The 23,843-nt window shown below is 39.1% G+C and overlaps 1 protein-coding gene across 1 annotated transcript in view; it reads left to right on the forward strand.

The window, feature by feature from the left end:
- The window catches only part of grin2ab (glutamate receptor, ionotropic, N-methyl D-aspartate 2A, b), a 129,339-nt gene that overhangs the window by 25,929 nt on the left and 79,567 nt on the right, over positions 1–23,843 (forward strand). Inside the window, exons 3-4 of the mRNA XM_058641284.1 lie at positions 11,214–11,438; positions 11,544–11,702. Of these exons, the coding sequence (XP_058497267.1) occupies positions 11,214–11,438; positions 11,544–11,702 (384 nt within the window). The remainder of the gene's footprint in view (positions 1–11,213; positions 11,439–11,543; positions 11,703–23,843) is intronic.

Here is a 23,843-nt window from a genome sequence, read left to right on the forward strand (position 1 = left end):
GAGAAAGAGAGGAAAGGTAAGAGGGCATGCGACACTTTGACAGTTTGTCATTGTGGCAAATCATTTAATTCAGCTGGTGATTAATTGTTTGTCCCAGAATTTGCCCTAAAAACAACATTTACCAGTACCTTTATCTCCTTAATTTCTTATATCAACATAGTCTTTAGAGAAGAAAAATCACTCAATTAATAAAAGTCTTCACTTTCATCAATAATGGATGGTTAAAGAGATTGGTGCACGGGTCATGCATGAAAATGAGAACAAATTCAGTTTTTGGTTAAAAATTAAAAGGGGAATTCATTCCATCATTACATCAGACTGTCTAATGTGGCTTACCAAAGATTGTCTACAACCACCCTGTGTCATTTTAATGTTTTAGGTCCTTTCAATAATTGAAAGCTAGAAAAATCACATAGTATATTCATAAGGATGGCTCAGTCTCTTACTGTGTTATGTCCTCTCGACCCTAGTTTTTTTACATTCTGCTTTCTGGTTTTCTTAAAAATGTAATTACTATGAATTTACTTGTTCATTTTGTAAACAAAGAAATGTTTCATATTGTGCAAATGATCAGCTGTTTTTTTGCCTGGTCAAGTTTAAAGTTTAGTTCCATGTTACATATGTTGACATAATTATTTGCAGTGTAAATATTTACATTTGAAACCTTACAATTAACTCCCAATTGACATCCTTAATGCAGTGAAAACCAATGCTAATATAAAGTTAAATGGTGTCCATTGAGCTCCCTCACAATTTCGCCTGACTTCATCTCTCCAAGGTCGAAACCACAGCTGAAACTCTCACAGCTTTGGCACAGCTTCATAATAACTTAATTATTATGCCCGCACTCACCTTTTCCTGCCCCACTGTCACCCTCTGATTTACAGAAATTGTTCCTGTACATTCTGCTGCATAAAAACAAATACCTACAATGTCAAACACATTGACCCACACACTGCAGTTCCCAAACCAATCCAGGAATGTTCACATTCTGGCATTTTTCAAATGTTTGTCATTTTTAGTGCCAATCAAATATGAATGACTGAATTTTTGCAGACATTTTTCTCGTCCCTTGATTCAAAACCATTCAAAAAAAAAAGATGAAAGTCGTCAAACGTTTGTCCCTCACCAACACGTACACACATTCTTCTGTATTGCTAAAATTTTGATGTGGAACAAGGCTTTTGGGCTGTTAAAAGACAAGCAGTAAGTTACATTAGTGTTAAACAAATACAAATATAGCATGTCAAACAAGGCCTTTCTGCCACACTCTGCTGTTGAATCAAGATGAAAACTATGTTTTGCAGTTCACTCTCTGTGTGGGTGGATAATGATACACGCTGTGCTATCATAAATGCAGAGCAATCTTAAGAAACTATCAACTCTGTTGCTCCAAGGTCAGAAAAATGAGTGAGAATATCTGAATACAATTATATAAAGATGATGCACTGCAATTGCGCTACATTTGGTTCCATAATGGTACGTTCGTAGTTGTAGTAGAGATAAAATGTCATTAATGTTTGCAATTTGAATATTTGTATTTTCTTGTTGATCAGTCCTGACAACATTCTCAGTGTCTACATTAATCTAAAGTAGCAGCAAAATATCTTTGTTAAATGCAGGGGATTTGATTTCTGGATTAGATATGTTTGGATTATTATGATTTCCTTCATTTTTAAGCCACATGTCAGACTGTGTTAGAAATAGAGTGAGTTGACATAGGGAGAGTTAGTTCCATCATTGTCCCAGGTGCTTCCACACTTCATTAACCACCATAAAGATGTAGACAGACATTCAATGCCTGCCATTAAGGAACATTAGAAAACATTGATCATTTCAACAAAAAATGAGAATTAAATGAGAACTGCGTCTAATCAATATACAAATATCTTATACGATATACATAAAACATAACACATGATCTCTAAATTCCATGAGGGAATACTATCTAGACTTCTCATACCCTTTTAAAATACTAGGAGCTGCGAGCTCTCCAAAGTAAACTCTATAATCTAATAGAATATGACATGATTGCACCTCGACTGGAAGCCAGTGAAGTGCAAAGAGCTGACACCTGCCAACACGACTCTAAGCTGAGGAAGACTCTGACCAGTTGGTTTTGTGGCTGTAGTGAGTAACTTTTGAAATATAAACTAATATCTGCTACATTCAAACCACTGTCAAATGAGTTCATACTATGTTAATAAAGCCTTGGATTGTGGACAGTCGTCCTTTCTGGAAGCTGAACAGGCTTACCTAAGCAGGCTTATTTTAGCAGGCTCACTTAAGCGGGCTCACGGTGACGAGCCCGCTTAAGTGGGGGGCGCGTCCGTCTCACAGCAACTTCTCTGTCACTCACTGCAGACACTCAGTTCAGTGCCCTTGCACTTAACCCAATAGAGCTTTAAAGGTTCCTTATTACATGGATTCATTGCATTGTTTCAAGATACAGTGTGTATGACTTAGTGACATCTAATGGTGACAGTGATGATTGCAACAAACACCTGCTCCACTCACTCCTCCCTTTCCCAAACATGTCAGGAAACTATGGTTGCCTTTGTATATCAGAGAGGATGTAAACACTGTTTCACAACTCTCTCCCTTCTTAAACTTGCACTCTTTCCCCTGTTTCTTTCCTTTCTGTTGGTTTATGCATCACGTTCATTCGGGCAGAGCTGATCTTTTTAGTTAGCACAGTCAGCATCTGCTTTAGCTTAGCTGTTCGTTCAAACTGCCAAGCAAGCAACTAAAGCAAGGTCATTTCCAAATGTACATATAAAAGGCTCATTTTAAATCGACAAAAAGCAAAACAACAAGTTTTATTTTAAAGCAATCATTCACAAACATACTTATAGGTAGTCCAGTCAATTTCTGCCAATAAACCCTCCCAAATGTTACATGCTGGATCAATGGTTGTGTAGGGCAACCTGGTCATTAGTCTAAGGCCATGGTTCCCAACCTGGGGGGGAGGGGGGTTCAGAGTGTCACTGCTCTGAGTTTGTGAGGTTAATATAATTATATTTGTGCATCCCAATCAGACACTACACTTGATAATTGAAAGTCAGTATAATCAAAATAAAAACTAAAATTTTTTTGGTCCACCTTCCAATTTATAAGCTATTTATCACCAACAACTGATCACGTTCTTGTTGTCTGAGAAACTTTAAAGTACAAAGACTCACCGGGATCAAAAAAAGAACACAAGGCAATACCTTGGTTTTGATTTACAGTTTTTATCTATATACATTGTGAAAATAGGAACAAAAACCTACAACTGCTGTTTATTTTTGCATATAAACGTTTTACTTTATTCTTTTTTGTGTGCATGCCCTGGACAGAGGTTCGGGTTGGGGGGCCTGGTTTGTCCTGGACACAAGCAAGGGGGGCTTCAAGGACAAAAGGTTGGAAACCACTGGTCTAAGGTATAAGGGTCTACCATCCATGGCTTGGGGTCCATGAAATGAAACGAGAGGTAAACTATATAGACTTCTGGATGCTTTCAATGACTAAAGTTAAGCTGCGCTGGAAAACAAATGGCATGGCAGTGATGACCAGCTGAAAGAATGGGGTTACTGCACAGATAAAGTCTGTCAAACCAAACTGCTGGCTGCATCGGCAGCATCCAAAGACATGGAACCAGATCTTCACTGTATTTTGAACAAAGCTGTGACTAAAGTTCATTTTGTGAAGTTGAAGATACTGAGAACTTTGCGGGGAGATAAATGCTGGATATGACACACTGCTATATGACTCTGAAGTCTGATGGCTCTATTGTTGTAAAGTTTTGCAGCAGCTGTTTGAAGTAGCAGAGATAACAACATTTTACAACATTTATGGGGAGAAAGAGGAGTAAACATAGTGCTTAATCAATGCTAGGATTATGAGGGCTGTTCTTTGTCGTCTTTAATTTTACATCAGTAGTTAGTAAGACAACTACTTTAGTGTGAAATAAATAATTGACTATAGTTTTTCTCAACACTGGTGGCCAGAGATTTATTTGTTCTGTCTACATCATCATTTACCCTCAACAAGAATATGGATTCAAGAGTTGTTACTTCTGAAATCCGACTCACAACAGCTTGTAGAGCAGCATTGATCTCACTGAGATCTCAGTCATCATTTTCCTGTCACTGTTTTTCACTAGCTTATTTCTGCCTCTTGTGGTCTGAAAACAGTGTATAAAAGTACCACATACAAGGTTATTGTAAAGAAGAATTTATTTCTGCTCTTTAGTACAATAGCTCCTGTATCTTTTCTTGATCTCAATAGATTATATAATGATGCACACAAGAACCTACAGTTTATATAAAAAGAATTTGATGCAGCTGCTATTGTGACACGAACAAAAGCAAAAAGGGGAAGAGCCCAAGACGGTGCCTTGTGGTACTCCACAAGTGTGTATCCAACAACGTCACTGCCTGACCAAGCCCGGTGTTATCCTACACAAGTTTCATAGTCTCTGCACACTGGATGTGATGCGAATATATGATATTATACAGTATATAATATACTGTATATATTCTCTGCTCAAGCTGCTACCCCCGTGACCCGACCTCGGATAAGCGAAAGAAAATGAATGGATGGATGAATCATGCCTAACTACTTGGTTGTCTGTCCATCTGTCTGTCTGTCTGTCTGTCCTTTCCATTGTCATATGAAACCTCAGGAAAGCCTTGAGACAATCCAACAAACTATAAACCCAAATTGAAATTGTTGAATTCTAATTTGTTGAGTGACGTCACGCTTCATCTGACATGAAAATTAGTTTAAGCCCTCCCCTGACTGTCTAGGGTTCAAATTTGTCTTTTTACCTCGATATTACCTTCTACAGAGGATGCCTGATATGAGAGCAGCAGGACCAACCATACCCAAAATGTTACCTTTAAGAAGTTATTCTTGTTGAAATGCTAATTTACTTACTGAAACCTCTGTCAGTCTGAAGTATGAAAAAGGCACAGAGGACAGGCAATTTTTTCAGACACCTTTTTGAAACAGTCTAGTACATCCTTGAAGACGTCACACCACCATCTGCAGCGTGCTTTCATTTTTTTTTCCGCAGCTGAGAAACAATTTTGCACAGACTGCCTGGTGATGTGACAAGCTTACAGCTAAATTCTCACAGTGCTGTTGTAGCCAAATAAAACTAAGTAACAATAAAGGTGGGTGGCTTACTCTTCTTTTAACTCCTGTGTGCACTATAAATCTTTACCAACAAAAACAACAATGAACTACTCTCTGCTGAAAAGAACCATGGATTCCACACCGCCTGTAGGGAAACCAAACCTTTCTTTTATTAATTTATTTTGTTAGATTCTCTACCTTTAATATTTTTCTTTCCTTTCTCATAGTGTTTCAAATAATAATTCAATACACTTAAGGAATCTTGCAGATAATACATTTGCATGATGATCAAAGACTCTTTCTCTGGCTGCTACATATTGTTTGGCAACTATAAACTGACAGCACAAAATAAATGTTACTTGATGTGAATGATACATGTCAAAGTTTGGAAGTGCATTAGACTGTCGTCTCAAACACAGCAGTGGCAAGCTCAACTTCTTCTAAAATGTTGTCAAATGATGTACTGTGTATTTGTTGTGTCACTAGTTCCTTCAGAATCAACTGTTTATCACAGATGACGGATCGTCTTACATGATTTTTGTTTTCCTGGAGCAGCCTCCACATTAAAACCTCTTGAAGTTCAGCTTCAACTGTTCTCTATGGGATGGCACAGAATAGGTTTTTTTTCACTGCGGTAAGCTCGATGGTGATTGGACAAATGCGACAAAAACGTCACTTCCAGGGAAGCTGGACTTCCCTGAAAGTGGATGGAGCAGTAGGCAGGCGCCGATACTGGTCTTCTGCATGATGATTGAAGGAACTGTCTGAAAGATGGAATCCCTTTTTGATTGACAGTGTTGCAGAAATATACACAACAGCTGAGCCTTTTCTGCCTCAGTTCTGTGTTGATTTTGTGAGGGAGGTCTGTAGACAAATAGCTGGTTGTGTGTTATTTGTAGATATACACTGTAAATAGAAACAGTATTATAGCATTTCAATTTTACACAATTATTGTGTTTCCTTCTTCTAGTTTGCAGAATTTACTGTATGTATAGATAACTGGGCCTGAACTGAGCTTCCCCTGTTTCAAAGACCAGCAGCCACCACTGTCTTGCTAATATGACTGGCTTTTCCAGACTAACAACCATTGTTTTAATAATAATAACCACATGAGCCCATATAGACCATGTTCATTTGTACATATACACTGTTAATAAAAACCCCATTATAGCATTTCAGTTTTACATTATCGCATGAAATGAGCTTCCCCTGTTTCAAAGACCAGGAACCGCTACTGAAACACAGCTTATGGGTGATCTTTGACGTTCTCATCTTTGTGCTAATACATTCAGCACTTGAAGGAGGAATACACACTATAATAGGGCAGAATAAAATAAAGGGAAGTTGTAGAGGGGAGAATAGTGCAGCATTCTGATGATATTAAAATTTCTTCGAGCACAGCAATGTATTATTTAGAAGTGATTATGACAGTTTCAAAGAAAAGTTACACTAAACAAAATGAGATGGAGAGTTGTTTTAATCTGAATTTCACATTAATGCATTATGGAGATTCAAGTGATTGTGATAGAATAACATTTTGTTTATTTGGAGCCTTAGTAAATGGTTTGCAAAGTTACATTTTCATTTAACTGGGATTTTTATTTCACCATCTCTACATTTTGATTTGTCATTCAGGGCTTTTGTTTTTATTTATTACCCAATCAAATCCTCATCATTCTGTTGAGCAGCATGTTTTGAGATCTCGTTTATATTCAGCGCGCACCTAAAATACAGTCCCGGTTACTGATAATTACCCACTGCTTAGTAAATGAGAAGCTAATTTCATGCAGATTGCAAGTGCAAATATGCATAAATATGGCCCTGGCATTCAGTTAGGAATTGGATAATACAGTATGACACATCAACATACCAATGCGATCTGATGATGTGAAAAGATGTTTTTATAACACAGAGGGAAGAATCTGTTGAAAAGTGAGTGCTAAGACATTATTTTTGGGTGGAAGCTGATCTTCTATGCTACACTCGTGACTGTTTCACTGTACACAAAGGCAATGATGATATAACGTATGACGTCATTCAATCCTGACACTGTAAAGAACTGCTATCTCATATAATACAATAGGTACAATTTAAATTTTAATGTTAATGTGTAGTTTGACTTTTTCTTGCCCTGTAGCAAATGTGAATGTCTCATGATTAAAGAGTGACTCTATTCTCTTCTGAGTACAACACATTTCTCTTACTGTTTTATGCAAACCACTCATTTGTGTCACTATTTTTTGAATGGTTAAACCAGCATTCAGAGATAATTTGGAAATTAATTGGATAATTTATTACTCACCTCCTCCACTGCACCGAACACCTGCCATTTTATGAAGAGAATATCAGCAGGAAAATGACAAATTGTTAGAGCAGAAGAAATTAAATAGAAAAGAAAGAAAATAACCAGATTAATATGGAAAAATAGTATGAAACAAATCAATACGTGGCAGGTCACGAAAAATAAGATTTTTTGGAAATGCTTAAAAACTGAATTTATTCTGTATAATACATGTAATAATAATACAGATCTAGTCTTGTATGTTGAAACTTCTTCTGTATTTAAGCTTATGTATGGACAGTGAAGTGAATGTTTGCAGTTCCAGTGGATGATTTGCTTTTAATTAATTTATGTAGTTAAATAAGTTAAACCTTTTAAACCACATTGCAAAATGTCATATATTGAAAAGAGTACTGTATCACTTGAAGATATTTGGGGAAACAAGGCCCATAAAGGCCCATGGACTGATAAATTTAAGTAATTACACCCACATGAGCTTTATTTAATAAGCATTAGGGCTGATATTGGCGAACCAAAAAATGTGCTTATAGCCGAGGAAAGTCACTTAGGTTTGGGATATACAAATATGTCCTCTGATACATTATCAGTAAAGCAGCTCCAGGGACTTTGTAATGACAGCTCCCATTTTTATCTCTAGCTTTGGTAGTGATATCATTTTTCACAAATCTAGAATCAACTTTAACCATGAAATTAAAACGATTGATTTGCTGCTTGAATGCAAATTAGTGCAATTTAGGAAACATATTTCAATGAAAACAAACAAAAGCTCCCTTTGTGGCTTTTTTTTTTTTTTTTACAGTTCTATTATAGTAAAGTGGCTGTTGAATAAACGCTCACCTTTTGTAATATGTTTTTAAAGAGTGAAGTCTAATTTTGTGTTGACCTTCTTCCAGCCAATTATCCCTGCTGTATTACATTATTAGGATCTGGAATTCTGCAGTACTATGGAAATTATTAGCTCAAGTGCTAACACACATGGAACAATGGCATGCCATTTGGGTGTTAATCATAGGAGTCAGCAGATGATCTTTCGGACAAGGGGAAATGGAGGCAGTCTGTAGATAAGTCTCCATTAAAATGTATGACTTTGGTAAAAGACAATGTGCATTTTTCTTTGTGCAAATAACTATATCTTAAATTATATAATACATAACTAATAATATTAGTTCACCAATATAAGCAGTAGGTGGTACAAAAGACCATGCCACCACAGACGGATAACAAAAATTAAGGGATATTCCAGTCTCATGATTTCTTGTATTGATATAGCACTTTCCTAGTTCTGATGGCCACTTAAAGCTGATTTATACTACAGTTTTGCCATTCTCACACTTTTGTACAGTGCATCTATATGCAGCACATATTCTATCACACACACATTTTTCATTCCCATTCACATGCTGCCGGCACAGCCATCAGACTAGCAGAACCAAGAATCAAACCCACAGCCTTCCACTTATTCGCTGAAACCATTTCCCTTGCACTCTTGTACATCTACCTTTTATCACTTCATCGTTCCATTCAGGTTTTTATTTGCAAATCAACAACAACAATAACAATAATAATAATGATCATTAAAAATAAAGCGGTTCATGGAACCCTCCTGGTTACCAGCAACATTGATCAATTAATAAATGAATGATCCGTTATCTCTGTCACTACCCTGCATACCTCTGTGCATCTTTTGCATTGGTATGGACATTTACACAATACTTCCTCTAGAGGGCAGTGCTGAGTACCAGGAGTGAAAAAAAATAGTGACCATTCAAAGGGGTTATTTTTATTGGGAAACACAAGCGGATTTTGTGGCGGTGGAATGTAAGACTACTAAATTTAAGTTGTCCTGTTAATGGAGAATATTACACGCTGGTGTTGGCGAGGGAGAGATCGATGACGAGCGTCATTTGCAATATTTCCATAATGTCTGCTGCGACTTTTGACAACTTGCTTCACCGGATAGCCCCATGAATAATACCCCAGCACCCGGCAGTCATTAAAGATTTAAGATGGAGGTGTATATATGATACCTGTGTGTGAAGTGTGTAGGAGAAAACAAGACTTTGTGATGATGTCATTTTATCGTTTTCCTGACTGATTGGACTATTGACTCTATACTGCCCCCACAAATTCCGTTGGTATTGCTCCGTTTCGTCCGTCATCGTAATCTCCCCTGCTTGGTGCACAATGATGGACGAAAGGTTCTTTCTCTGTCTTTTTTGTATTATGGACCTTTACACGTGTTAGCACTGATACTAACTCCAGTGGACGTTTGCGTATTCCTGTCCCATTGGTTGGAGTTGACGCTAATTCCTCAGGACAGGAGTGTAGCGGTTTATGATTTAGCGGCGTATGCTAAGTGCTGCTGGAGCTGTAGGCTAGTCTGTTGGCGCCAGAGCAGAGTGAGCAAGCTGGAAAAGTAGTGGTTTGACTAACTGACCTGATTATACCGGGTGTGAGATGACATGGATCAGATACACACACACACATTAACCCAGCTGGAAGGACAGATTGGCTGGATTAGAGCGAGAGAGAGTCTAAATACGAAATACATTCCGAGAAAATGAACAGATACGATTAGCAGGCATGGATGCGATGTTAGCTAACAAGGTGGATAAAGAAATTAAGAGACAGCAGGATAATTTTGCGGACGTAATGTTTCCTCCTGGGGTGTTTTTCAGCTCTACTGGACTGTGGTGGTGTAAAAAATTGGCTGAGATGCAATGTAGCATTCGCATCATAGTTTCATTAGCGATCATTCAGCCCAGGGCATTTCACACTGCATTTCCTCCATTCATTTGCTCCTCTCAGATATGCTCATATTACAGGAATAGGTAATATGGGGTTGAAACTGGAAGCAAGACACCTCTGTGTAAGAACTGCAACTTGGTTAAGATGTTGCTTAGAGTTGAAAGAATGTATTTTTATCTCAGTGAACGTTATTGATTGATGCTGACACTCTTGCGCCTTTAGCGATGTGGAATGTTTGCCTTCAAACCCCCATGAATGGGGTAAAATCAGATTGCATTTATTTCAGGGTTATTTTATCCATTAATAGTTGGCACTTTACTGAGAACACTGCCTACAGGCATAGATTATGTTCAAATACATGCAGGCAGTGAAAGAAAGAGTTAGAGCATCCTATGAAGCTCCAGTAGCGTTTAAGCAAAAACAAAGATTTTTCAATGTTTTCCTAATGCACTTTGGAAAAGAATTAAAAGATTTTTGACTGTGAACTCTGACACTAACATCTTGTCTTTGTTTTTGCACGTCACTAATTTTACATAAATACAAGCCAATATTTGAAGTTGGGTTGTTTTACAGTGAATACACAAGATATCACAATGATACTAGTATACATACACAAATATAGAATACACCGTAATTAGATTTGATTAGACATTTTTGTCACTCTGTTGTCAACTATTTTGATAATTGATGATTAGGTTTTAGTGTTTTTGTAAGTCATATTCATATTTCTTCAGCTTCTTAGATGTGAATATTTTCTGGTACCATTGCTCCATTTGACAAATGTTGGTTTGATCTCCAGATTTGGGAAACACAATCAACATTTTCAACATTTTCTGACATTTTATGGACCAAATGAGTGCTCGATTAATCGGGAAAATAATCAGCAGATTAATCGATTATGAAAATAATCGTTAGTTGCAGCTCTAGGCTCTTATCGAAACCTGTTACAGGTTGATGGTAGAAAGAAAATATCAAGGTAAAGAAAGGATAAGATTCACAAGACAAATCTTAATTTTTGGTGTTTGTGCTGTGTGTTTTGCAGGGTATGATGGGTGTAGTGGGCTGGATGTTACTCCTACTGTCACAAATTGTAGTGCCTGTGGCATCTCAGAAGCCTCCAGGGCTCAATGTGGGTGTGATCATGGGCCAGACGCGCCTTGTTTCTGATCAAGAGGTCCGGCCACCTCGGCGCCCTGATGATGCCCTTGATATCTCTGTGGTATCACTGAGGATCAACCAGACAGACCCAAAGTCTGTGATTACACAGGTGAGGCGAATTCACATACTCTCTAACAAAGGCACACACACACACACACACACACACACACACAGACCATTTGTTTGACATAAGATTTTTCCCTGCCTCGCCTAGCTGTGTGAGCTTCTGTCACGTACTCGTCTCCATGGCATTGTGTTTGCTGATGGCACCGATCAGGAGGCCATCGCCCAGATCCTTGACTTCCTGTCTGTTCAGACACAGCTTCCAATTCTGGGAGTCCACGGAGGCTCGTCTATGATAATGGCTGACAAGGTGAGTTTCCTATTTCAAAATACATGCACACAAACAAAACCTCCTCCCGCTGCTTTGCATTGACATGACCTTGTTACCAATCTTGTCACACACTTACATCATTGACAAACTTGGTATTTACTCTACTTATGCATCAGATACGTACAGTACGTCACTTGGCTGCAGCATCTAATATGTCAACCTCTTAAAACCTCAGACAATATATGTATTTTTTAAAAGTGGCCACTACAGATACAGGAAGTGAAAAAGGCCAAATCATTGCCTTTGACGTATGCTATGTTTGCATCTGCTGAGTTATTTAAGATTTATTGCAGTCGTTGTCTAATGGATATGTTAAGGTTCACTTACTTCCTGTATAAATTGTTAAAGGATGTTGTAGTCAGCATATTGTAGATCAGAAAATGACACACTGTTGTGTGAAAAACTTGTCTGTGGAATCTGGACTACTCATCCAGTTTATTGTATATGTTTAAAGTTGGAACACTGCCAACGCTGTAAGTTAGGAGGCAGAATTTAAATCAGCCCCTGGCTCACTGGCTGTTATCAACCTCAGCAATTCCATGTGTAATAAGCCTTTTGGTACACATTTATTACTGTGGTTGTCTAGAGGAGTCAAAAAAAGACATTATATATATTTTATCCAATGATTAAGCATTGTGTTTGTCTTGTCTAAAACAGGACTATATGCAAACAAAGTCAATACAGTGGTGTATGTGGTTGCATCATGTGTGGTGCTCAGAAGGAAAAGTAGAAAATGGATATCCTTTAAGATTGTCTTTTTTATTTTGGTGTGATGCTCAGTATACAGTTAGGGGTGTATATCTCTTTCGTAGCAGAATTCTCTCTGTGGTACTAACCTCGTAGACCTGGCTGACTGACAGACAAACTGTAGAAGCTTTGATAAAAACACAAAAGCTTCTTTAGCTTTTAAATCTCTCAGGGCACAGCAGCCAAAAACACAGGAACCAATAACTGCTGCAAATAATACAGCAGCCTTTTGAAGTACTACTTGAAGGGGGATGCAGTATGTGTGTGTCTCCATGTGTGTGTGTGTGTGTGTGAGAGAGAGGTAAGTGGAAGACAAGGTGGGAGGAAGAGGGAAAATTGGCTGAAGGTTATGAGAGTGAGGCTGCAATGTGAAGGTTATATGAAGTCCCTGTATAAGAGCTTAATTGTAGGTAAAATAAATAAATGGCATTTTTCCAGTCAACCAAGTCAACCAATACTACTTTGACTCCATATTAAGTGTTTGGTTGAAAAAAGGCACACTTTCCTCAAAGGTGTGTGGGCTGTTTACTGTCCAGCACCTTCCTGCATGGTTTAAATTAAGGGCAGGAGCAGAACACTTGCCAACAGGAGCTCAATGAGTCAGCAAATCATTTATTAGCGTAGTTAGACTGCACCTGCCTGGTGTGAGACAATATTGATGATTTTCCTCCATGTGCATCCTGGGTATAGATTTGAATAATTGCCCTATCAATAATAATTTCCCATTAGTGAATCAGTCATGATTAAGACCACAACTATGGATTGCTTCTGTCAAAGTTTATTCTTTAAGATGAAATGGTTGATTGTGTAGTCAGACAATAACACAACCTGTCCATCATTCACACTGAAGACAATAGCCCCTTTTCCACCAACATTTCCAGGAACTTTTATTACCAGGTACTTGTTATCCTGGGGAAAATAATCCCCTCACATCTCAACGTTCCGTACATTTTACGTTTTACGGTGGGTTGCAGCCAAACTGGCTTAAATTAGTTCCACCAATCACGATCTTCAGCACACAGCCCCACCCCAGTAGGAGTGTCTGGACTGAGAACATTGGGATGATGGAAGCTCTGGGTTTGACTGCTTTCCAGATAAGTGACCAACGCAGGCAGGTGTGAAGTCGGATTTGGCTACCGATGAAAACAGATCTGGATGTGGCTGGATACTGCAGGCAGCTGAGTGATGGACCTGACACACAAGTAGACAGAGTATTATCGAGGCAGAAGCAGGCAACAGGCAGACCAGTATCTTAAAAAATGTAGAGATGTAAAGAAAAGCCACTGAAGTAATTGAACCATCTAGTAGTGGAGTCCAGAGAGATGAACCAAGGATTACGTGCTGCAGCTGGATTGGAAAGTTTACTGGGAGATTAGCCTCATGGGGGAAGAAACCACGCACAGCAGGCCACACACACACAGTTTTCATTTTAAAACAGTTAGTGCGTTTAACTGTTAAAAGAGGTTAAAGGTCAGATTTTAGTCGGACTAAGACAATGATTTGGTCTATAATTTCTTGATGCCATTGAAACACATTAGTCCGTCTAAAATCGAGCTACTCTTAGTCAGACTAACATGAGTGGATAATGCGATTCATAGTCCGAAGACTCCTGCATGTATCCACTTAGACTGGAGTTGGACTTGCCATTCTGCGGATGTACCAAAATGTCCTCCTTGGTCTTTGACCCGGAAGTAGAAGGACGCGGCCTTAGCTAAATTTAACTGTGCATGTAAATGCACTGAATGTCTTAAAAAGACAATGATCGGTGAACAGGAAGCTGTTGTTTTCTTATGTTTCTAAAAATACAATTAACAAGACATAACAATGGTGAGATGTAAGAGTGGGGAACGCTTACATTTCACCATTGTTATTTCTTAATTGATGATGAGGTCAAACTGAAAATTGCTGTTCAGAGTGCTTTTACTTCACAGCTGATGGTGGAGTACAGACTGAGAAAAGTCAATCAGAAAGCCATCGCCGATCACTCCAGGGTAGTGTGGACGGCAGGCGAAATGACAACAGATGCAGAGTGTTTTAAAATGAAAATGTAGTCACGTGTGCGTGTGTAGCAGTGCACACAGAAACAGAGCCAAGGACAACAAAACACGCAACAGAGAAAGAAAACTGTGTTACCATATCATCTCTTATTTGATCAGATAAAAACGACGCGTGTCTTTTCTCCAAATAACAGTCCACATTTTTATTTATGTAAAAAAAAGACAAAACCGGCAAATTGTCACACTTCAGAAAGTGCAAACAACAAGTGTTAAATATTTTTGCTGTAATCATCGCTAAAACAAAGAAATAACAATGATAATTGTAGCCCATTAATCTCCTGTTGATAAATCAATGAATCCTTTCGGCACCAATCACGATGGTGCACTGACAGCAGGAGATGATTACAAAGGTGATGAGGACGCTGTGTGAGCTGACGCTCATTACAAAGACCCCGCTCTGCTCTGCTGTGCCACTGTTATCAGTCATATTATCGTCTCTCTGTGATATCTCTGTGTGATACACATGTACTCTTCAATGGTAGTTAGAATAAAACAAGACCAAAGCCAGCAAACATATTTTGCTGTAAAAAAAATAAAAAATCTGGCTCCGTGCACTTAACTGTCTGTGTGACTGTTGCTTTGCTACCTGCTGTCACTGGTGTAGTGGTAATCTGCAGGATCGAATGAAACCCCAGTGGACACTACAACACTGTGCTCTCTGCAGCTAGAGTGTGTACGAGCCTTTCCCCTTTTCACCAAACTCATCCACACTGTTAATGTCACATTCAAGCTCGTAGTAGAGAGAAAAAGGAGGCAGGCAGACCGGCAAGTGCTCCAAAATAATGTATATCCAGTATGTGGAGGTGGGCAGTGCAATTGTGAAATGCGTGGTGTTAAAGCAGCATTAAGCTGCCAAAATGCAAACTTAGCTGTCATGATTATGTCACATTTCAAGCAAAGGCTTTTTCCAGCTGTCATATTTATCAGTAGCTGGCCGTATCGCATAGGCAGGAGCAAGCGTCGTACAGGCTCTCCTGAAAACTGTGCCTGCTAATAAACAAGGATGCGGAGATCAGCATCTCGCTGTGACGACCCCGACCGCTTGTTTTTTTAATGATGGTTATGTTTGTTTTCTCACTCAGCATGTGACATCTAAGCTGAGTTACAGATTGACTGTTTATCCTTGAGACTAGAATATTGTAGCTGCTTTCAGTTGTGGTCAAAAATGTTTATTTAAAGATTAAACAGAGTGAAGAGTTTGGCTCTAATGACTTGGGCTTATGTGGTTATTATTAAATAATGGTTGGTTAATCTGGAAAAGTCAGCCATATCAGCAGGAGAGTGGTGGTTGTTGGTCTTTGAAACAGGGGAAGCTCAGTTCAAGCCCAGTTATTTATACATAAATTCTGCAAACGAAGGAAAGGGGAATTATGTAAAACTGAACTGCTATAATAGTGTTTTTATTTACAGTGTATATGCACAAATGAAAATGGTCTATATCGCCAAGCCAATAACACATTTTTACAGACTTCCCTCTGTCAATCAAAAACTGGTTCCGCCTTTCAGACAGTTCCTCTAAGAAGTGAACATTTTGCCAATCACCGTCGAGCTCACCGCAGTGAAAAAAACATTTTCTGTGTCGTCCCAGAACAGTTGAAGCTGAGCTTCAAGTGATTTTAATGCGGAGGCTACTATGGGAATACAAAAATCACGTAAAACGATCCTTAATCTGCGATAAACAGCTGAATCTGACTAGTGACACATACTAATTGCGTTCTAGCGCAAGTTTAGTATTGAAATGTAATTACAACACAGAACATATTTGACTACATTTTAGAGGAAGCTGAGCTTCACTTGTTGTCTTAAAGCAATCACCACTGCAGCAGTAAACACATCAAAGGTTCCTACCATTAGCTGTCTCGTCAAAAGGTCTCCAAACCACTAGAAGTCGTTGTCTGTAGTAGAAGTGAGGACATCTCTACCTGTCTCATTGTGACTCTGTTCATGAGAGCGAGCACGGCTGGAGTACAAGCAGGTCAGTTAGTGAGAGAAAGGTTTGCCCTCCAATCCTTTCACGCAGTCCAAATGTAATGATTGGTTGTGTTTATTACAGTATTATGTAGAGGATTTCATAAAAAGTGTCCTTTTCGTGAACACATTACAGACCATTTAACCAAGAGACAACTTTTGTGTCTCCAATGCTTCCAGCAACACCCCAGTGTGAAAAGCACTGTGTCGCACATGACTTTAAGATGTACTTTGTAAATTGTTAATATAAACAAATGTATGTTTCATTCAAACCATTGTCAAATGACTTCACATGATGCTGATGAAAGGCAGGAATAAGCTCTGCAGTTTTTTGTTTCACGCTGAAGCTTTAAGTGAGCCGTTTGCAGATGTGCTCACCAGGACACTGTTAAGAAATTGTTATTAATATTCATCCAGGGATCCAGTCACAAAAACTAAATTTTGAGGGGGTTTGAGGACACATGTGACCAGATTCCTGAGTATATGAAGTCTGTCCTCAGGACACATTTGGCCGATTTCACACTGGATGCGTGAATCTCTTTTCATTTAGGTGCACATGTTAATGAGACTCTTCATACTGGCTGTGTGACTCTTTTTGAGAACAGAACTCTCACTGGTTTTTACCTCAAGCCATGTGTTCTTTTTCAGCATCTGTATTTATGTCATGTCTCACACTCTTGGATTCCATTTTCACTCTTTAATTATGAAATATGTGCAGCACCGATGCGTATATGGCTGAAGAGTCCTGGTATTTAGTCGGGCGCAGGGGAATATTTACAGTATTTTAAAGTCTATTTCATTAATATCAAAGGCATCAAATGTATATCATGTTAACATAGCAGAAACTGCAGAGCTGCTCCACAGCAGGTGAGCAGGGGACGTAGATCTGATGTGAAGGACACGTATGAGACACACTGTAGACCGGCCTTAGAGACCGCCTCCTCAGCTGACGACCTCTGACCCACAGCAGAGTCCATCCATTTTTATACTAATCAGTTATCACATATTCATTTGCCACCACCATCAGCACCAGCACAACATTAACACTGATCACCATTTAAATTATTTTTGTAAGGGCTAAAAGCTCTTACAGCAGTGAGAGCAGGGCTTTATTTAACTCCAGCTTCTCTAATCTCTTTTTTTGTTCTCTTTGTCATTCCTGCACACACACAAACAAGTTGACATCAGACACATCTGCACATTGTATTTAAATAAAGGGTGTAATCGTATGTGGCTACAGGAGACGACACATTGTACTTAGCTCTGTCTGAATGCAATTGGATTTAAACACCAGGTCTGTACGTGACTCAACGCTATAGCTTCTTATCAACACCAAGATAACAAAGAAGGAAAAATAAGTATGTACACTGTAGAGGCAAACTGAAGTTTTCACGTTGTTTTCAAAATTCTCTGCTGAAGATCTACTGAAGCGATGTGCGGAGCTTGCAACATACCCTGTGTGTGCGTGTGTGTGTGTGTGAGGGGGAGTTGAGTTAAGAATGAAGCAGCAAGAGGAAAAGCAGCAGCCTCTCGATCAAATCAGCATTTTCCCACTCAAAGTGGATCCTGGTGGCCTATGAAAGCAAGGCTTTTAGGGGACCAATATAAACATGGACAGTGTTGTTTTTCTAAAACCATTAAAACTGTGCATTCACTTCACAACGAGCTATAAAGACGGAGGCAGATGATCTGCTGTGCTGACCCCTAAAAGAAGAACAAGCAGAAGATGACATGAAACAGACCCTCATATAAACAGCTTTCATAGATGTTTATCATGACTTTCTACAGGCTCATTTAAAGCTGAGGGTGCAAATGTCCTCAGATAACCACACGTTCACTTGTTATATCTGGAAAAAAACCCGACATATAATGTTTATTACATGTGATTTCAGCCCAGGACAAACCCTGGAAATGTTGCTTGCGTGTTTATCTTTACGTCAACTGTACTCCCTGTATCTCTTCCAGAGTTTTCAAAAATGTAATTCCACCCCAGTTTCTTCAGCTCCAACAAATCAAAGATAATCTTTGTGTTTTTGCCAAACCTGTTTTTTTTTTTTAATAATCAAATGAATCAGTGTTAGTCTGTGTTCCTCCCCACTGTCTCTCTTCATCTTTGCCTCTCATGCAAAGGCATGTTAGTGCGGAACAGTCGGGAATAATCCTCTGGAACACAATGGTGTGCTGTGAGAAGGGTGACATGTTTAGGAAACACGGAATTGATGGGCAAAAAGGGCATTTGTAAGCCCCGGAGAGGCACCGAATTAGTTTGGAATGTTGTACTTCCATTACGGAGGGACCGCTTTGGGGAATAGGAAATGTTGTTGGCTTTACCTCACCCTCATATGTGCTCGCTTGTTCTCTGCCACTCTTGTTCATCTCTTCTTCTTTTTCTTGGTGTGTTGGGGATAGATGATGGGGGTTGGGGGTCCAGAGTGTGCAGCATAGGAACACGAACATGCTGAAATGGAAGGTTGTAAATTAAACATGCATGTTCTTTCTGCTTTGCTGTGCCACTGTGGTGGGATGCTGCTCTTGGTGTCTGCATATTGCGCACATGTGACTGTGTGTGTGTGTGTGTGTGTCCCAGCTTGGGATGTCCCTTTTCAGAATAGGCCACTTCTGTAGGTTCTCTGCAGAGTCGCTTTAATATTTAACACCTGCTCCCCTCACCTGCTGTCACATGCAGAAAATACGCTGCTGTGTCATTCACTCACTAAGTCCTTGGCCCCTTCACTTGCTCTCTAGCTTTTACTCTCTATGTGCCTCATGTCTCCTTCAGCACTGTGTCTCCGTCTGATTTGCATCTCCTGCTTCCATCCTTCTCCCACTCCAGTGCTAATCTATCCTTTTTTTTTTGTCTTTTTACTTTGTTGCATCCCTCGGTCTTCTTGTGTCTTCCTGCTGTTGTATCCACATTTATAATTCTCTGATGGCTCCAGTTGTGAGAGACACAGCCAAAAATGTTTGAGCTTTGGGAAATCTTGCTAAGCCTTGAATTCATGTGAAGCAAGATTGGGCGATGGGTTTGTGTGTTTGTGGGAAAGAGAAAGCAGGCGCGCGAGGGTTGATATGGTTACTATGGTGACTGAACCAGACTGCAGCATTTAGTACTGTTCTGCCGGCTGTTACGGTTCTCTGGCGGCGTTTAAACCACACATCTTGATGCCCAGTTCCCAGTTTTTAGCTTGGCTTGATACCACATCGAACACAACTGGAAGCTGCGAAGCTCAGAGATAATGTCCTCGTTTCTGCACTGGCAACTCCAACCACCTCCACAATAAGATGGGACATTTTTAAATGTTGGTAATGTGTGAAAAGGATGATATTCTCAGGTTCATGTCATCATTTAGAAAAAGATGCCTCAAAAAAAGCAAGAAATATTTGAATCTCTGCTTCACTGCTGTGAACAAACAACAAAACTGTGATTCACAGTCAACATCTGGTGAGCAGCAGGACACACAGCCTGGTTACTCTGCTGAATCAGAACAGCTTAAAACATTCTCGGATCACTTGTGCTGTGTTAAATGCAGCCACATTTACGATCCAGTTCATCTCATTTTCCCTCTTTCTGTCATTCAGCAACACACACTGTGCTGGTGCACTGAAATATCAGATATCAACCGATCATTTTATGCCCGTGGAGGCATCTTACATGGTCAACATGAATGAAGATTGATTGTATGGTCATTTTTTATACAAAGAGAGAGAAGGTCTGTCTCAATGTCATATCAGAGTCCCATCTGCCAGCATTGCCACATAGCATTATTACGCTACTGTTATGTCACTGAATCATTTGTTATTGCACATGTTAGTAAACCACACCATCTTGAATCAGTCACATATTTTCAGAATAAGGTAGAACAACATCCGTGTTTTGGGATATGCAAAATTCACCCAGTGAGAGTGATGTTAAATTCACATCTAATTGGCCTTTACATAGACTCTGCATGTAAAATGTAGGGGCCGTTCACATGCAGCACCTAATAACTGCATGAAGAGTATGAGAAAGAGGCCAGAGGGGTTTTTCGTCGAGGTGCTTGAAGGTTGTGCTCCTGTTGCGTCCGTTGTTACCAAGAATCCAAAACCTGAGACCTGCTGAGATGACAGAAGTCGCTACAGTCTCACTGAACTAATTAAGTTAATAAATAATAATAATACATAATATATTTTACCTGTTTTTATCCTGGAAATATCCAGAGATTAATAATGTCTTTCCCGAGCATGTCCTGGCCACAAAGGGCAACAGCACATTTAAACATGGTGCAATTAAAACATTGAACAAGAATGATGCCAGTAAAATACAATTTCTTACAAGCATTAAAACAAATTGAGCATTGAGTGGTAAAAACTTTAAAATAATTAAATGTTAAAATAAATTAAAAGAGTAAAACAATGGTCCTACACACTGTTACAGGTGCAACTAGTGACTAAAAACTCAAACCTCAAACGGACCTATAAGTCATTCCAAGACCATGAACCGAAGTGGGACAGAGTTGTCTTTCGTGACTCTCTCCTCACCGTTGGCACCTTATATCTGAGCCAGCACCACATTTCCTCTCATAGCAGCTTAAAAACTGTGTTAGTGTGTGTCCTGTTCTTCATCAACTGGAAGTCCAGAGTTTATTTCAGAGTGAACAGAGAACAGTTTGACCTACTTCTTACTCCCCGTCTGTCAAAACGACATGTTGAAAGTGCTCACTGCATTCCAAAAAGAGCTCTAAAGATTCAGTGTGATGCGGACGTGCCCTGACAAACAGGCAGTGTTGCAGTGGATGTGCGTTGCTCTTGTTTTTGTGTTTGATGCACAGATCCATTGAAAATGTATTATGCGTGAAACCCCCCCCAAATCTAATCTAATGGCTGTGATACATTTAGCTTCCTGAATACTTCACTGAACAGAATCATCATTGATGATATCTAAAACATCTCAAAATCCTCTTCATGTCGTGGTAGCCATCAATCATAAAGTTGTAGTCCTCGCTCTACTGTAATAAACATGACCAATCATTACCAATCACTACAGTTTATTCAGACATGAAGTCGTCAGTATCAATGAGCCCATGTTTCCAGCGCCCTCTCTCCTCACTCACCACTCACCTGCTGTTACATTCTGAGGTTCCGTGTTTATAACTGTCGGCAGTAAAAACTATACATATTACCACTTACCTGGAATGATTACTGTTTCCAGGAGTACTAATAAAAACTCATGTATATTGTGAGAAAATGGATTTGCCCTTGAAGCAAACTTCCGTAATACTATATACTGTACATTACCACCACATAAAGTAGATGACACTTAACCTAAATGCTTAGTGAAATCTTTATCTTCAGTGGAAGCAAACATCTGCCAAATTTGCTTCAAGCAACATCATTAATGTTTAATGGTTTCACCCCTTACAAAATATCCAATTAAACATAAAATATATATAATGTGTATTGATTAAAATGTAGGTGGCACCATAATCTGTAACATTTGTTTCTATTGGGGCTGACAGATAACATACATGCTCACCTAATTACACCTAATTCTTATGTATGAGTTAGGATGCATAACTCATTATTTTGATTTTGTTCCATGTGAAGCTTTTCATGTTTTTGTCTTCCACGTGTAAGCAAAAATGTGTTTAATACTCATTTAATTTGCGTTTCCTGTCAGTTTAGTAATTAACAAACAGCTTGAAGTGATGCTGAACAAGAAGTGAGTCTATGCCGCCTTTTAAAAAATATACAGGATTGGACACTTTTGGTTCAAACTCGGCTGTGACAGATGAGCACCGTTGAAGTTAGAAGAAAAAAAAGAGCAGCTGCATCTTGTCATGTTTCCTTGTCCTGGAGTTGTTATAGTTTCAGCTTTGAGACAGTTACTCCTCATCGCTTTTTAACTTTGAGTGCTTTTCTTGTTGGATGGTGAAGTTCAGTCACAGTCATTTTCCTTTTCCTTTTATTTGTCTTAAACTTTGTTTTTCTTTTGGTTGCCCTTGTCTTTCTCATCCACCAGACTCTCTTACATATATACACACATGTGTATATATATACATATATGTATATATTCCTGTAGTCTGATGCTGAATTGCAGTTTTTGGTTTGTTGTTTACCTAAGCCCAGTAGATATTTGCTTTTGCTAGAAGGCATTGTCAAGCAGTGAAATAAGCCTTTAATCAAATGACAGACAACTGTACAAAACAAAATCCATTTAGGAGATTGTGTCTTAAATTATTCAAAAAGTTGAATGAATGTTTGTACTTATACTTTAACTATACTGTAGTTTACTGCTCTAAAAATACTTTTAAAGAGTCCAGTATTTTAATTTACTGCACAGAGAGCACTTGTGTCCGGGCAGAGGAGCCCCTGCCTCGGTCAGGGGAGAGGACAGAGCTCCTTGAAGCATGGTGGAGCTCCAGGGAGGGGAAGGTGGTGCATGGGGCACTTGTGCCCGGCAGAGAAGTGCCTTGCTCGGGCACGGGAGAGGACAGCACTCTGGAGCTCCAGGGGAGAGGCTTCCTTAAATGACTGATATCGCAAATTTGCAGCCTAAATTTCTATTTATTGTACGTCCTATATCTCCACTTACTTTAGCATCTGCTAGACAGCAAAAACACACATAATTGGTTTTTTATATATATATAAAAAATTATATATATATATAATTCAGGCATTAAGGGGTTAAGGGACTGCTTTGTGCCAAAAAAACCCAAACACCTAAATATTGTGACATGTTAACTGAGGCATAGTGTTAAGATTAGAAACCCTTGTACAACATAATACTGCATTTCTGTTCTAATGATTTATAATATGCTTATGTACAGAACCTCAGTAAAGTGCACTTTGCACACATCTTTCTTTGTTTAATGCAATTGTTTTTCCTGTTGTACAACAGCTATTAGTGAGATGTTGATGATAACAAAGGGAAAAAAAATCTAGGCGTAAAAGTAGTAGATAAATGTTTCTGTAAAACCTGCCCAGGGCAACAGTGGAAGTTACTATTTTTCCTTTCTGGTAAAATGGTAGACATAGATGGAACACAAAAAAAGGCTTTGTATTATCTGAATGTTGCTGAATGGATCACTGCCTTGGAGGAGGAGAGAAAAGTAATGCTTCTGCTTTTTTTTTTTCCTTTAAAAAAGCCTCCAGGCAAAACGATGCTTCTCTGCTTCCACTCTGCATATACCCTGTAGCACATTACTGCTTTAAGGAGAAGACATTTGCATCCAATCATGTGGACATGTAGTCTGAAGGGTCAGTGTGATCCATTATAGTTATTACCGATGAGGTGTCTTTTATCGCCCCAGAGAAATCACAGTTTACCAACACAAAGACTCTCCTCCTCAGAGCCTGTGTAGCTGTATTT

Source organism: Solea solea, chromosome 10, assembly GCF_958295425.1.
Source record: "Solea solea chromosome 10, fSolSol10.1, whole genome shotgun sequence".
Classification (NCBI taxonomy): domain Eukaryota; kingdom Metazoa; phylum Chordata; class Actinopteri; order Pleuronectiformes; family Soleidae; genus Solea; species Solea solea.